This window comes from Heloderma suspectum, chromosome 8 (assembly GCF_057233095.1).
Source record: "Heloderma suspectum isolate Gila_16-S chromosome 8, 16-S_ref, whole genome shotgun sequence".
NCBI lineage: Eukaryota > Metazoa > Chordata > Lepidosauria > Squamata > Helodermatidae > Heloderma > Heloderma suspectum.
The window spans coordinates 7,797,156-7,812,746 of NC_139465.1; the positions used below are offsets into that span (position 1 = coordinate 7,797,156).

Here is a 15,591-nt window from a genome sequence, read left to right on the forward strand (position 1 = left end):
GAGATTAAAGCAGGGCTGGAAGCAGCAGGAGACTGGGTCAATGTTGGGAACGGCAGCCTCTCAGCACAGAGAAAAGCTAAAATGGGCAGGGGTGGATCCAGATGATCTCATGTAATGATGGCGTGTGATGGGCGTGGCCATGCCCAGTGATGTCACCAGGCCCACAGATGGCCAGGGGGGAGGGCCACCCCAACCTAGTTCTGCACCTCTGATCCAGTGCTATGGGCTTACACCTGTTATGAAAAATAATTTCAAATCCTCCTTCAGCTATCAGACTTACCTAGTGCACCTAAATTTTCTGTCTGGAAGATCTTCTGTAATGGAGGAATGTAAATAACAGCCATCTGACCCAAAATAGACCCCAGGACAGAATATAAGAACATGCGGTTTCGGAAAAGGCCAATTTCCAGTATCAGTTTTGTCTGAGAAAGGGGAAAAAATGAGAGATATGAGGGTGGGGGAAGCGATCTGTCATTACATCAATCTCTTCTACATGAATTCAGCCTGCCATTGCCAAAGCAAACTAGACAAGATGTTATATGCATGAGTGTAAGGGCCAGCCCTACCATTAGGCAGAGTGAGGCCGTTGCCTCAGCTGACAGATGCTGGGAAGTGCAGCAAGGCATTGTGGGGAGAGAGCTGCGTGTCATGCAGCCTGCCCTGTGTTCCCTAAGCTAGTGTTCTGTCTCCAGATGTGGGGGAGGATGCTGTCCCATTCCCAGTATTGAAGTAAGATTTAACTGCCAGTCCAGTTGGAATGGGAAGGGGTGCCATCTTGTTTTCCACCTCAGACAGCAAAATATCTTGGGCTGGCCTTGGTGAATGCTTCCAAACTGCCTGATGTTTCCTTTAAAAATAACAGCTGTGGTGGGTGTGTTGTGTTGGTGTGTGTGTGGCTGGTCAGGGGTAGGGATGGGCAATTTGCCAAGCTTGATTTCACGTAGGTTCTTTTTTTTTTTAACATTTAAGTTCATTCTGTCTAGCTTCCGTGGCAAATGCTGGGATATTTTTTTTCATCCACAAGAAAATGTGTAAATTTTTATGTGCACTTAAAAATAATGTATTGTGCGCCCTTCTGCAAATGTATGCATTTTAAAGCATTTTTCCAACGAATAAAGTGTCTTTTGTGCACATTCTTTGTCAAAAAGACACATTTTAGTGCTTTTCTGTGCATGTGAACTGCACTGCAAACTTTGGAAATGTATGGATTTAAATGTGTTCCAGTTCATGTTTAGTTTTGGGAGGTGCGCCTTTGGTAAGTTGGAATTAAAACAGAAACCCAAACATTTAACACTGATTCTGGCCTTCTTGTGTTGGCTGCCTGTATGTTTCTGAGCCCGATTCCAAGTACTGGTTTTGACCTATACAGCCTTACATGGCTTGGGACCGCAATACCTGACATAGTGTCTCTCCTAGCATGAATCTACCCACACACTATGCTCATCATCTAAGACTCTCCTCCAGGTGCTGTCTCTGAGGGAAGCTCAGAGGGTGGCCTTCTTGGTGGTGGCACCCTCCAATTATGGAATGAACCCCCCAGTGAGACCTGCCTGGCACCAACATTGTTATCTTTTTGGCACCAGGTTACACCCAGGCATTTGGCGGAATATGATAGATTTTTAAACAGGTCTTGGGATATTGTTTGAATACACGTGTCTGCTCTGTTTATATGTTTGTAGCTAAACTGTTTTTATATTATGCATGCTCCTGGTGGTTCCACATGGACTTATGGCCCAACTGGAGCCCACCCAGGGAAGAGCCTTCAGTTTGGCAGCTCCTATCATATCGAACTCCCTGCCTCTGGAAGTCAGGGAGTTCCAGGTTGGCACTTCCCTGCCTCTTGGTCAGGCAGGCACCAACACTGGGTTGTTTTCGGCGCCTCCTGAAAACAGTTCTTTTCAAGGAAGCCTTCCTTGGTTAACCACCCTCAGTTTTATTGGCATTATAATGTTAATATCATGTTGAGTCTTCTTATCTTTTGTTCATTTTATCTCTTGTTGTTCACCACTCCAGAATCTGTTTAGTTGTGGAGTGGTATACAAATGTTGTACATAAATAAATAAATCTGTGTTTTTAAGGTTTTTAATCTTTGTCTACTACCCAGAGGGCTATTGGGTGGTATAGAAATGTAATAAATGAAATGAACCCAATGATTTTCTCACCCATCCCTAGTCAGGACTGGGGCTGCAGGACATGTGGTGGGGAGGGCAAACCTTTCTACTATGCCACAATACTGATGAAAATCCCCCCCCCCCCGTAGCTCCCTTTGCCCTAGGAGGGAAGCTGCTGTTGGTTCCAATAGAAGGTTCCCTCCTGGGAGTGGGGTGGGGTGTGCGGATAGCAGCTTCAAGGGTTAACTCTCCTCCTGTGGGTGTTAGACATGTCATCTGCACTTCAGATGTTGAAACGGTAGCACCTGTCCACGAGGATTCAAGGTGCTGGTTCTTCGAGGAGGAAGAACGACGACGACTCTATTTTTACGAATATTTTAAGTGTACTCGGAATTATGCCACCTCCTCTTTCCCAGCAGACCAGCCTTTCTCCTGGGACAGCAGCCAGCGCTTTCTCACCTGGGAACGGCATGTCAAGGCGTTGAAGAGGTCAAAGAACACAAAGCAAGTGAAAGTCATGGTTGTGGTCCGTGGCGTTATGCCACTTTCTGGAATCTGGAAGCACAAGTGACAGAATTCATTTGTAAGAAACACAGTGAAAGAGAGAGAGAGAGGGGAAGGGAGAAACTGCCTGGCTGTTTGGAGAATGTGCAAAGTCAACTCTCCCATCCAACCGTCCAGTCGCACAATGAACCTTTTGTTTATAAAGTCACAGTCACCTTGAAATCTGGCCTTTCTTCTCCAAAAGGAAAGATTAGACGCACAGCAGCGCCAGGGAATATACGCATGGCCTTAAATCTACAGCCAATGAGCAACAGGAACATTTGTTAAAAGCCACGACAGATGCGGAGAGGGAGAGGGAGAGGTACACTTTGCACCTGATTTCCACCTACTTCTCTGCAGCTTTACAATATCATGGGGAAATGTTGTTGCCCTATGTCACACCAAGATATTGAAGGTACTTCCAGGTGAGGCTTTTATCATGCAATTGCCCTCCCTCATTCATGGAATTTTATGGGAGGTCCAGAGGTCATCATCTTCCACTTGTAACCATGTGTTTCCTCACTGCTTCTTCCATCTTTGTTCTATGGAGGTATTTCAGCAGAGGCTGTATGGTAGCTGCACCCTGCTCCACATGCATGGAGCAGGGGGTTGGACTAGATGATCTCAGAGGTACCTTCCAACTCTATGAGTCTATGATTTATTTTTCTTTCGCTTGAGGAGGAAAAGGCAGCAAAGCTTCCCAAAGTCTTTTGATGGGTAGGGCTCAGAGTCCTCTGTCTGGAAGTATCCTGAATGCACTCAGGCATCATGATAAACCATGGTTTATGGTAGTCTTCCCCAACCTGGTGCCCTGTAGATGTTTGGGACTACTACTCCCAGAATTCCTGACCATGGAAGATTGGCAAGATTGATGGAAGATTGGTTTGTCATGATGGGAATGAGACTAGCCTTCACCCACTGGTTTATATGCCCCTCTCTTCTTCCAGCACAGCAGGAGAGGAGTTCTGAAGCTTTCATTCTGGGCTGTAATTAACTATAGCTTGCCATGTCACCTGAACATGACGAACTCTTGTTCATCTTAGCTATGGTTTGTTTAAAACTAGCCAACTTCAAACCACAGTTTATGAAGCTGGTTTGTTTCAACAAACCATGATTACCATTAACTACAATTTAGAGTTTAGATGCAATGCTAAACTGTGGTTAATTGAACTCAGAAGTGAAAACTCCTCATAACTGTGCTGAAGAGCAAGATGGGAGTGTCAGTGTGTGATCCCAAGGGGACGATTGGCTCATGCACGTCACCATGAACCATAGTTTGTCATGATGACTAAAATGTAGGTATGGATTGAAAGAGATGGGAGGGCTCATGGCTCAGTGGCAGAGCCCCTGCTTTGCATGCAGAAGGTCCCGGGTTCAAACCCCGGCATCTCCAGCTAGGGCTAGGAAAGACTCCTGCCTGAAACCCTGGAGAGCTGCTGCCAGTCAGTGCTGACAATCTCAGGCTAGCTGGACCAGCGGTCTGACTCCGTATAAGGCAGCTGCCTATGTTCTTATGTTCCTATGTTCTAGCCTACAACTCCCAGCATTCCTGGCCATTGGCCATGCTGGCTGGCGCTGGTAGGACTTGGCATTCCAAGCCTTTGGAGGGCACCAGGTGGGAGAAAGCTGCCCTGCTGAGAATGGGCTTCCTGGAGGCATCTGGCTGGCCACTGTGACAAGACGCATCTTTGGTCTGATCCAGCAAGGTTGTTCTTAAATTCTTATATTGTCACGTCTTTGAAATAGCCCTTTATATCTTCCTGTGTCCTACTTTCCTATGTTCTAGATAAAGGAGGTAGCTGGTGAAACTATTTTCTACTAGCAGGGTCTTTTGTTTGTTTGTTTACAAATAATAATAAAAAACCCTTATGCCAGATCTCCAAGTCCTGGAGGATCTTAACCTAATAACACTGATCCTTCTGAAACACTATCTTCTTATTTCTGCCACAGGGTGTTGGCGGCAACCACTTCAGGCCTGTCAGCACCCATCTCCTCTCCTCTGGTTCACAACAGCAGATGGATTTTCTCCTCATCCCTGCCCTGATGAACTGCCTGCTTTGCTATTACATTATGCCCCGCAGCAGCCACTCTTCCTCCACAAAGACCTCCACAGAAGCATGTGTTTTTGATTAAGATGACACCTGGATGCAAAGCTGCCACGGTGCACAGCTGCCACGGAAAACAACAACATTACATCGTCTCCACCTCCTGATAAAATCTAGCACTACAAAATGTCTGATGTGACACTGCACTGTCAGCTTCCTGCCTCTGAAAACAGCAGCTAATAAAGAATGGGTGGAAGGGCTCAGGTCACAGCAATTTATGTATTGTATTCAATGTATTTATAAGCTGATTTTTAGGGCCAAGTCCTCAAAAAGCGACCTACGAAGAGGAATGGTACAAGATCAGATAGCTGTATGGTTACCTGGTGGAGAACTGCTGTGAACCGGACAAGCTATTCACAGTCTTAAGGAAAGGCTGCACTGAAGAGATACATTTGCCAGACCTTCTCAAAGGCCTGTACAGAAGGGGCTAAGTATAAATCAACAGAGAGCTCCAGATTTGTGGGCCACCACTAAGAAGGCCTTGTCTCTCATGTTCACCAGCCTAAGAAATTTTATTAGCAGGCACATGAACGGGGCCTCTGAAGCAGATCTGAGTGTATGGGCAAGACCATATAGGTAAAGATGGGTGAAGACATGTCAATTGTTTTAGTATTTACCAGGGAAGAGAGGAGGAGGAGGAATAGGAGGAGGCGGCGGTGGAGGAGTTGTGGGGCTGCTACTTTCAGTAGTGCATCAGCCATCACATCTAGTTCGACCCAGGGCCTGGAACTTGACACAGACCCAGGATCATTATGATTGGGGGCTTCTCATGGTTATCTTAAAAACCAGGCAAAATAGCGACCAGGTTGAGGGATGCAGAACCTCAGGCCAGGGGTGACAAATCCAGCCTGCCAAATCTGGCTCACCTCTCCCAAGGCTCAGTTACTGGCATTAAGAGTTTCAAGCTAAAATATGCTGGTATTTTTGGCCCCGCCCCTTTTGTCTTTGGCCCTGCCCACCACTGTCTGGAATGCGGCCCCCAAGAGTTTCTCCAAAATGGGATTTGGCCCTTGGGCTGAAAGCCAACACGCCACTTTAGAATAAGAAGCCACAAGTAAACTGGGCCAACCTGGCCATTTTTGAGTTCTGGTCTTGCCTTGTGTGTGAACTGAAGATCCATGCCATGAAATTGGCCCTCTTGGTCCTTTGCAAAGACTATGGATAACAATGAAACATCAACAGGAACAACCCAAAAGATTTCCTTTAACATTATTCTGAAGAGCCCCCTTGGCTACAGGAGATTACGTTGCATTCTCTTCCTCACCTCTTTCCAAAAGACAAAGATAGTTCCGCTGATGATAATGGCAGCTGACAGGAAGATCTTCAGAATCAGGGACCTGCTGAGAATTGTATCTGTGATGCTTCTTGGAGGTTGCTTAATGGCATCTTTATCCACTGGTTCAACCCCCAAACTGTTCCAGATAAGAGACACATCGTTTTATTAGCATAGATTTATTGACCATATACCTTTCCTGTGAAGACTGGAAATCACACCCAGGAAATCACACCCAGTGGTGCAGCGAGGACCAGAGAGCTCAGTTCCAGGGCACTACAGCCCAGGCGGTCCCCAAGTGACCAGAGAGTAGGATGTAGGAGAAATTCATTTCAGTTTGTTTTTGAGCAGGATTTACCTAGCTTGCACCTTCTGGACCCAATACAGACTCAGACGCAATCTTGTAATGTGATTTGCGGACCGAAAGAAATTGTGTTTGACAGCATGCGTACATTTGAAACATGTGCATAAATATACTTTAATCAATGGGAGAAGAATGCACACATTTCAAAGATGCACAGAACTGATGCATACATTTGGAACAATATGCACGAAAATATGGATGGATTTTCATGTGAAAAGAAAAAAAAGCAAACAAATTTGCAATCTGATACAGACTCGAGTCAGAACAAGCTTCAAGATGGATTTTGGAGAACTTTGGCAACCTTGAGTTTTGCTGATTCGCACATCACTACCAGAGAGTGGAAGATGATAGGCATAGCAGCAAAGAGTCCTGTCATCAGCCTCTGGGTTGGCAGGGGCATTTTCCCCATTTCAGTAGATCTGACATCATTTCAAACCTCGGGGACACATTTTGGCCTTCAGGTACATTTAGAGTACATGTAGAGTTATTTGGTGCCACATGAATAAATAAATACATTTCATACCCAGTCCTGAGCACCAATGAAACCAGGATTTTGAAAGTCAAATGTTTTTATATTTACATATTTCAAAAAAGATTGGGAAATGCTACAACTTTGGGTCCTCCTCACCCTAATCTTTCCATGTGTGTCCTTACCTTTGAGCTGGCGGCCCATCCATGATGATATTGATCCATAAGATCTGCATGGCATTGAGTGGATTTGGCAAATTGAGTACTGTTGACAGAGCGATTAAACTTAGGGCTGAGATGCTCCTGCCAAGAGCAAAACAAGAGATAAAATGAAATCTTCATGTTTACTCTCTGATCCCAAGTTTGCTTCATTTCTGTGGCTTAAGCCAAGGGGTGACTTACGTGCTGAGCTGAAATCGAACAAAATTTTTAATGTTGTAAAATATTCCTTTCCCCTCCTCGATTGCATTCCTGTGGGGAAAGAAGGGACCATTTTTATAACAGTGTGGAAATATTCATGCTTTGATGGAACATCCAACTTCTGCAAGACCTTCGGTTATCATCTTTGGCTGATTCACCAGCTGCGCTCTTATCTGGAAAAATCAGACTTTGCCACTTACCTATGCACTAGTCATATCCAGCTTAGATTGCTGTAATGCACTCTGCATGGAGCTGCCTTTAATGATGATCCGGAAACTTCAACTCATGCAGAATGTGGCCACCTGGTCGTTGGTGGGAGCCAGGCGATCAGAACTTGAGACACCAATTCTGTATCACAGAGATGGGGAGCCTGGGTCTCTTCAGATGGTTGGATTCCAACTCCCATCATCCCTGATTATTGCCTGTCCTGGAGTGGGGCTGGTGAGAGTTGTGGTTCAATGACATCTGAAATGCCACAGGTTCCTCAGTCTTGCTGATCCAGCTGCCCTACCGGTGGCTACTGTGTTTCTGGGTCCAATTCAAAGAGGTGGTTTTGAGGAATAATCCCCTAAATGGTTTGGGACCAGGTTAATGGAAGTAAACCTACACCACTAGTGTCAAAACTCTCTCAGTCCAAAGGCTGAATTCAATTTTGGAGACTCTTGGGAGCGCATTCCAGTGGTTGGTGGGGTGAAGCCAGAGAAATGAGGCCCAAATACCCCCAATAGTAGCCAACTTTAGATTAAAGTTCTTGTTGCCAGTAACTAAGCTTTTGGAGAGGCATTTCAACTTGTGGGAAGAAAACTAGCGTGGGAAGAAAACTGTGCAGAAACTATCAAAACCACCAAATGACTGATGTTCAAGGAAAATGGGACGGGGCCATGGAAGGGGTTTGGACCTTTGGAGAACCCAAGAGGGACAGATTGGGTTGCTAGGCAGGCTGGATTTAGCTCATAGACCTGAGGTTCTGTACCCCTGACATCCATCCATACAAACCTGCCTGGGCATTCCTATCTGCCTAAGAGGCCCTGCTCGTAGGCCTGAAGGTAAGGTCAATCCAGTTGGCAGGCATGCAAGACAGAGCCTTCTCAGCGGCGGCCCTCAATTTTTGGAATTCTCTGCCCACTGAGGTGCATATGGCCTCATCTCTGCCGATTTTTAAGTGAGTTCTAAAAACTCATTTATTTCATATTGTTTTTTGGTGAAATTTTAATTTTTGCAAGTCTAAAAGCAGTGTCTGGAATATTTGCAAGACCATTCTCAGCACGGACAATGCAGCACTGCACCTAGGTGCCACCTACATGATAGTCGAGAAGTTGTCATCCACGAGGATCATGTTGGCAGCCTCCTTGCTGACATCTGTGCCTGCCTGTCCCATTGCAACCCCGATATCTGCAGATTTCAGAGCCACTGCATCATTCACCCCATCGCCAGTCATCCCTACGATAGCACCGGACTGTTGCAAAGCCTGCAGAAATGACAAATGAATACCAACGTCAGGGTCCATTGAGTTAGATTCCTCATGCAGATTTGAAGTATCAGATGCCTGGAATAGATATCTTAACTTTAGACACATAAAACATATGCAAGCTTATAATCATTAATATTATTAAAATTGGTAATCGTTAATATTATTAAAATTGATAATAATTAATATTATTAATATCAATATTAATTATTATTATTATTATTATTGATAGTAAGATCTTAATTGTTAGATATTATTAACCATTTAGAGTTTGGGCTTTCAGAAGTATGAACAGTTTCAGCTGAAACCAAATTGGGGCTGCAACTGGTCGAGAACTAAGCTCCCATGCAATCAGTTTGAATTTAAGGATACATTTTCATGCAGATGTGATCAGAAGGCTCAAGTCCAGTCAATGATGCTGCTGAAATATTCCTGGGTCAGCCAATCACGGCACTTACACAGGACCACTTAAATGAAGAAAAGCCTCCATCTGATTACTGCTTCCATGATTGTTACGAAACACGATGAACATGACAAATGGCCAATTGTCGAAGGTCATAGCAGGTGGAAAACTGCTATGCTTGCTCACCAAATGTCAAAGGTGAGCCAAAGGTATACCATGATTTGGAATAGGTACTTCTTCTATCTTTCTTTATAAAAATTGCTAGGTATAAAACTTCCCTTGTTTACATCAAAGAACTAGCGGAGGATTATTCCTGGAATGAGTTGCAAGCAAAAAGAGAGATTGTAGAAGGAAAATGTAACTGTAATTATATGAAAAAATTAATTATAAATGTAAGCATCATTTATAGCAGGAGTGCGGAACCTCTTTCAGTCTGAGGGACTAATTCAATTTCAGAGACATTCTTGGGGGCCGCATTCCAGTGGTAGGTGGGCCAAGGGCAAAGGGGGCAAGACAAAAGACAAGACATGCAGGGCCAAAATATCAAAAGTACCAGCATATTTTAGCCTGAAGCTCTTACTGCCCAATAACTAAGCTTTAGGAGAGCCATTAAACTTTTTTAGAATGGGAGAAAACTTCACAGTAGCCAAAAATCACCAAATGATTGGCAGTTGGGGAGGGCCAGATTAGGATCCCACGTGGGCCAGATTTAGCTCCCAGGCCGGAGGTTCCCCACGCCCAATTTACAGCGAGTAGACATATAAGAAGCATAAGAGTGACCACCATGGAGCAGAATCAGATCTAGTTACTCCAGACAAAGACACGAGGGCACCGCTAGTTTGGGCGTCAGCAGATACCTTTATGATTTTAAGTTTGTGTTTTGGGCTGGTTCGGAAGAAGATGGAAACCTGGATGATGAGGAGAGAAAGCAGATCTATGTGAGACGGCTGCCGTTTTAAGAACAATCACACACCATGTTTTTGGAACCCTTTCAAGCGCCATTACATTTCTGACTGCTGATGACAGTGCTGACTCTGTGGTGTTCTCCAGTTCCTCCCCAGACATAGTTTTCATTCTCCCATTGCAGAGACCAATATTCCGTCCTGCAAAGAAAAAAAAAATGTTATGGTTGATCATCTCAACCAAGGGTAAAGAATTTCAGACTTGGGTCCAAATCCAGACCTTTGGGGTTCCCCAGATGGTTATGGAGAACCATCAGCCACATTTTGAATTTTGCACAGTTTTCGCCCCACTCTAAACAGCTGAAATGCCTCTCTGAAGGACCTAGTTACTAGCACTAAGAACTGTCATAGAAATAATCTACAAATCTGTTTCATAGTACAGTTCCTTCAGAGACTTTTATTTGGCCAAAATCAAATAAACTCAACAGCTGTTGAGGAGGAAACCAACGCAACACCAAAGGTCCAGGTTGCAGTACAGGACTCCTCCCACACAATTCACAAAGAGCATGTTATATAGTCTTTCAAACTAACATTTGAATTAACTGAATCATTAGGAAAAATAAGGAGGGGCCAGCAAGTTATAGGACGGATCGAACAAACAGTCCTGGAAGAAAATGTTTATCAGCACCGGACAGCTTTTTCCCAACTGGTCTGTCACCCGACTACTAAAAGTTGCTAACCGCAATTTGGACTTCCTTCTTTCCCAAAATATGTTTAACATACAGCGTATTTCTTCCACCATCGCCCCTTTTATTGGAAATGGCTTGTCCAGCAACAAGGCCTAGAAGCCCTTAAAGCCTGAACTAAAGCACTGAAGCTTGAACCGCTATCTCTTTATCTCTTGCCTTTTTGTTTCTTCTACAGAGCTTTAAGCTAAAATATGCTGGCACTTTTTGGTATTTTGACCCTGCCCCTTTTTTGCCTTTGCTACCACCCACCACCGGAATACTGAGAGCTTCTCCTAAATGGAATACAGCCCTCGGGCTCCTGATCTCAACCAAGGTGGATGTGCCATTTGTCAGGAACTCTGCAGGAAGCGTGCCACTGAGCCTAGTCCTATGGAATGGTTGAAAGAGCTGGATATGTTTAGCCCAGTGAAGGGAAGATTAAGGGGAGATATGAGAGCAGTCTTCAAAGATCTGGAGGCCCATCATGCAGAAGACGGAGCAGACTTGTTCTCTGTTGCTGCAGCGGCCAAGTCTAGAACTGATGGTTGGAAGTTGCATGGAAACAAAATTTGTCTAAGCATTAGGAGGAACGTTCTGATGGTGAGAGCTGTTTGCTGCAGTGGAGGCTGATGGCTCCTATGTCAGTGGGGCAGAGAATCCTCTCCGGGTTTCAGTCAGAACCAGTCAGAACTCCAAAGGAGCTATCTAAGGTGCCGAAGCCTACTGCCAAAACGGGCTCAGCACCTTGGATAGCTCCTTTACTGTTCTGACTGAAACCCAGAGCAGATGCACAGCCCCACTGACATCGGAGCCACCAGCCTCCGCTGCTCTAGCTGTTATCTTATAAAATGCCCTGGGCCTCTTTTAGGGCAAGCAGTCAACACATCTGATAAACAAATAGCTGAAGGCCTGATACCGGTGCACCCCAACCTGGTGTTTTCCAAATGCTTTGGACTTCGACACCCATCAGCCCCAGCCAGTATGGCTAGCTGTCAGGAATGCTAGGAATTGTAGTGATTAGATCATATAACACCTATACTGCACCAGCTACACTGGTTACCAGCGTGTGTCCGAGCCCAATTTAAGGTACTGGTTTTCCCATGCTGGCTCAGGGAATGCTGGGAGTTGTAGGACTTTTTTCTATCAAAACATGCATAGCATTGCACCCTAAATTGGGTTCCCACTGTCAAAAAAGAAGACAATGAATCATGTTTTATGTCTGGCTCACCAATGGCTAAGGCAGTTTCCAGACCATCTCCGGTTATCATTTTCACAGATACACCTGACTTAATGAGGACTCGGACAGCTTCCTTCACTCCATGCCTTGGGGGGTCGATGATGCCGACTAGACCTAAAAATGTTAGCCTGCCGAGTTCTGGTCCGGAAGCCAGGGCAAGCACTAGGAAGAGAGAGGCACAGAAAGAGACAATGAGCCTGGTTATTTCCTGTTTAGACTACTGCAACACAGTTTACATGGGGCTGCCCTTGAAGAGTGTCAGGAAACTGCAGCTGGTGCAAAATGATGCAGCCAGATTGCTTTCTGCTATGTGCTTTGTAGACCATATTACACTGGTCCTAGATCAATTGCACTGGTTTTTGATTTGATAACAGCCCAATCCAAGATACTTCTTATCTATGAAGCCCTAAACAGCTTGGGACCAGGATATCTAAAAGACTGATATGCACCTGCCTATAATTCACAATCTTCATCAGAGGCCCTGTTGGATGTTGCACCACCCAAAGCGGTCAGGGTGGTGGGAATGTGGGACAGGACCTTTTCTGTGGCAGCACCCCAATTATGGAACTCCCCTCCAAAGAGAGGCTAGAGTAGTCCCTTCGTTATGCAGTTTCCAGCAGGCAATAAAGACATTTCTGTTCCACTCAGTATTTGAATATTTTTAACAAGGGGTTAATAGCTGCTTTTACTCTTTGGGTTTTTTTTATTGCTCTGAACTTAAATTGTTGTTATTATATCAATATTGGTTCTGTAGATCGCCTTGAGGTTCTTATGGCTGAAAGGTGGTTACTATAAACATGTTAATAAATAAAGTGTTGCCACACAAAATTGTTTGCAACATATAGATTGCCATGGTAAATCAAACCAAAGATCCATTCCAGAATGTTCTCCAACAGTGAACATACTGTCAGGGATAAGTCCAAGCCCCATGAGATGTCTGACAGTTCAGATTCTGAATCAGAGTTGGAACAGCTAGGTCAGAGCCCGGGGGAGGAACTTTCCCCAGATCCCCAAGGCACCAGGAGAGATTCCTCCCAAGGTCTTGACAAACAGATGGCCCAGGCCGAGTCGCTGCCTCCTCCCTCCACCATAAGAATTCAAGTTTCTGAGGAGGAGGAAGACTTGAGAGATGCTAAAGAGCACTGTAAGTTGAAGTGGGAGGAGTTAGAGATGGGGCTCAGATGCTCCGCCAGGATAGCTACTCTTAGAAGCCAACATAGAAGGGAGCCACCCTAAGGGAGGGGTGTCACTGCGAGGCACGTTTGGCCATGAGTGTTCATGGGCAAACTGTCGGCAACTTCACTACCCTCCGGATTGTCTTCCCTAGTTAGAAATCTCAGATTAGTCATTCAGACCCTGGGGCAGTCTGAGAGCTTCCTTGAATCTGCAGTGTAGAAAAGCTAGTCTTTAGCATAATAAAGTTGTAATAGCATGAAGCTTTGAACCTCTGTGGTGCTGATGGTGAAGCGGGAACGCCCACTTCCTGACACATACCAACATTTAAAACAGGCATGTCGAAGGGCTGAATAGAATTTTGGGAAGCTCTTGGGAGCTGCATTCCAATAGTGAGCAGGGCAGAAGGCAAAAAGGGGCAGGACCAAAGGCAAAAGTGGGACAGGCCAATATATCAAAATATTTGAACTGAGAGCCCTTCCTGTCAGTAACTAAGCCTTAGGAGAAGCATTTCAAGCTTTCAGAACAGGGGGAAACCATACAAAAGCCAGGAACCTACCAATTGATTGGTCAATGGGGGAAAGGGGGGGCAAGGGGATGGGGTGTGGCCATCTGTGGAACCCTGGTGGGTCAGACTGGGACCAGGCTGGTTCTGGCCCATGAGCCTGTCATTCAGTGGCCCAGATTTTTAAAAAGCTTCCTGGATCCAACTGAAGGGCCTTGTAGAGCAGTACCTGCTTCCTACAGTGGCATTCAGATATCTCCACATGCAAAGCTTAACAGAAATAGCTCTCTCTGATCATTACTCTCCACCAGTTGTGATCTACTTACATACTGCCTTTGATGTTCAATGTAGCTGTCATGGGAAACAGCTGTTCATAGACTAGCCAAATGGTCTTGGGAATTTGCTAGCCAGATAGGAGGTTCACAAACAAACCTGATGGAGACTGCAATCTCCTACACTGTGATTCTAGCACCAGAGCTATACAACTTCTAAATATAGAGCTTCCATCTTAAACCACCATGGCTCCTCAATTAATTTGTCTAGTCCAGCAGTGTGCAGAAAGTAGATCTCCGGATGTTTTAGACTTCAACTCTCAGCATTCCTGATCACTGGCCATGCTGCCAAGGGCTTCTGGGAGTTGAAGTTCAAAACATCTGGATATCTACTTTCTGCCCAGCCCTGCTTTAAAATGTAAAATATATGGCTGTGAGAGCTGGACTATAAGGAAGGCTGAGCACCGAAGAATTGATGCTTTCGAAGTGTGGTGCTGGAGAAGACTCTTACGAGTCCCCTGGACTGCAAGGAGGTCAAATCAGTCCATCCTAAAGGAAATCAACCCTGAGTGCTCATTGGAAGGACAGATACTGAAGCTGAAGCTCAAATATTTTGGCCACCTAATGCGAAGAGAAAACGCTCTGGAAAAGACCCTGCTGCTGGGAAAGTCTGAAGGCAAAAGGAGAAGGGGATGGCAGAGGATGAGATGGCTAGATAGCATCACCGATGCAACGAATATGAACTTGAGCACGCTCCGGGAGAGAGCGCAGGACAGGAAGGCCTGGCGTGCTATGGTCCATGGGGTCACGAAGAGTCGGACACGACTGAACGACTGAACAACAACAAGAACTATTGGACATCTTGTGATTCTATAAATTAGCTGAGAGCTGCAGAAATAAAAGCTTTTGCTGCTGCTAGATTATTCAGAATCTACTGCCAATCAATTTCATTTCATTTTATGTTGAGTTTGAACTATTGAGAGCGTACTCCTATACATTTCCAGACAGAAAAAAGGCCTACAACTCCCCGCATGCCCCCAGCCAGCCATGGCTGGCTGGGACATGCTGGGAGTTATAGGCCCTTTTCCTGCCTAAACATGCGTAGGATTGCACCTTATGAGTCTTACAATCAAGTCTTATAATCAAAAATGTATAAGTACATTGCAACCTTCAATCTGGACTTGACTGAGTAGATCCTTCAACAGTGTAGACGAGCTATATATTACACACTCCCTGCTAGCTAATCAGCTAATTAGCATGAAATAGCTCTTTAGCTAATTGAAAGATACAACATTATATATTACATCATGAGCAAGAGACCACTGTCTATTTACAGATCCATACACCTTTCTGCGTTGTGGGCTACATACATCTTCTCTAATGCAGTGGTGTTGAATCTCAGCCCGAGGGCAAATCCAGCCTGCCAAGGTTCCCAATCTGGTCCTATGGGGTTCCTGAGACAGCAACACCCCCTTCCTTTTGCCTCACCCCCTTTCCCCTGACCACCAGTCGTATGGTGTCTTTCTGGCTTTATTTGCAGTTTTCCTCTCCAAATGCCTCTCCTAAGGCTTAGTTACTGGCAGGAAGCTAAAACGTGCAGGTATTGTGGATATTTTGCT

At 45.1% G+C, this 15,591-nt stretch overlaps 1 protein-coding gene across 1 annotated transcript in view; it reads right to left on the reverse strand.

The window, feature by feature from the left end:
• The window catches only part of ATP2C2 (ATPase secretory pathway Ca2+ transporting 2), a 59,263-nt gene that overhangs the window by 3,889 nt on the left and 39,783 nt on the right, over positions 1 to 15,591 (reverse strand). The window contains exons 18-26 of the mRNA XM_084812845.1: positions 12,014 to 12,184; positions 10,161 to 10,258; positions 10,013 to 10,063; positions 8,586 to 8,752; positions 7,267 to 7,335; positions 7,051 to 7,167; positions 6,024 to 6,171; positions 2,571 to 2,666; positions 281 to 422 (exon numbers count right to left, since the gene is read on the reverse strand). Coding sequence (XP_084668971.1) covers positions 281 to 422; positions 2,571 to 2,666; positions 6,024 to 6,171; positions 7,051 to 7,167; positions 7,267 to 7,335; positions 8,586 to 8,752; positions 10,013 to 10,063; positions 10,161 to 10,258; positions 12,014 to 12,184 — 1,059 coding nt within the window. The remainder of the gene's footprint in view (positions 1 to 280; positions 423 to 2,570; positions 2,667 to 6,023; positions 6,172 to 7,050; positions 7,168 to 7,266; positions 7,336 to 8,585; positions 8,753 to 10,012; positions 10,064 to 10,160; positions 10,259 to 12,013; positions 12,185 to 15,591) is intronic.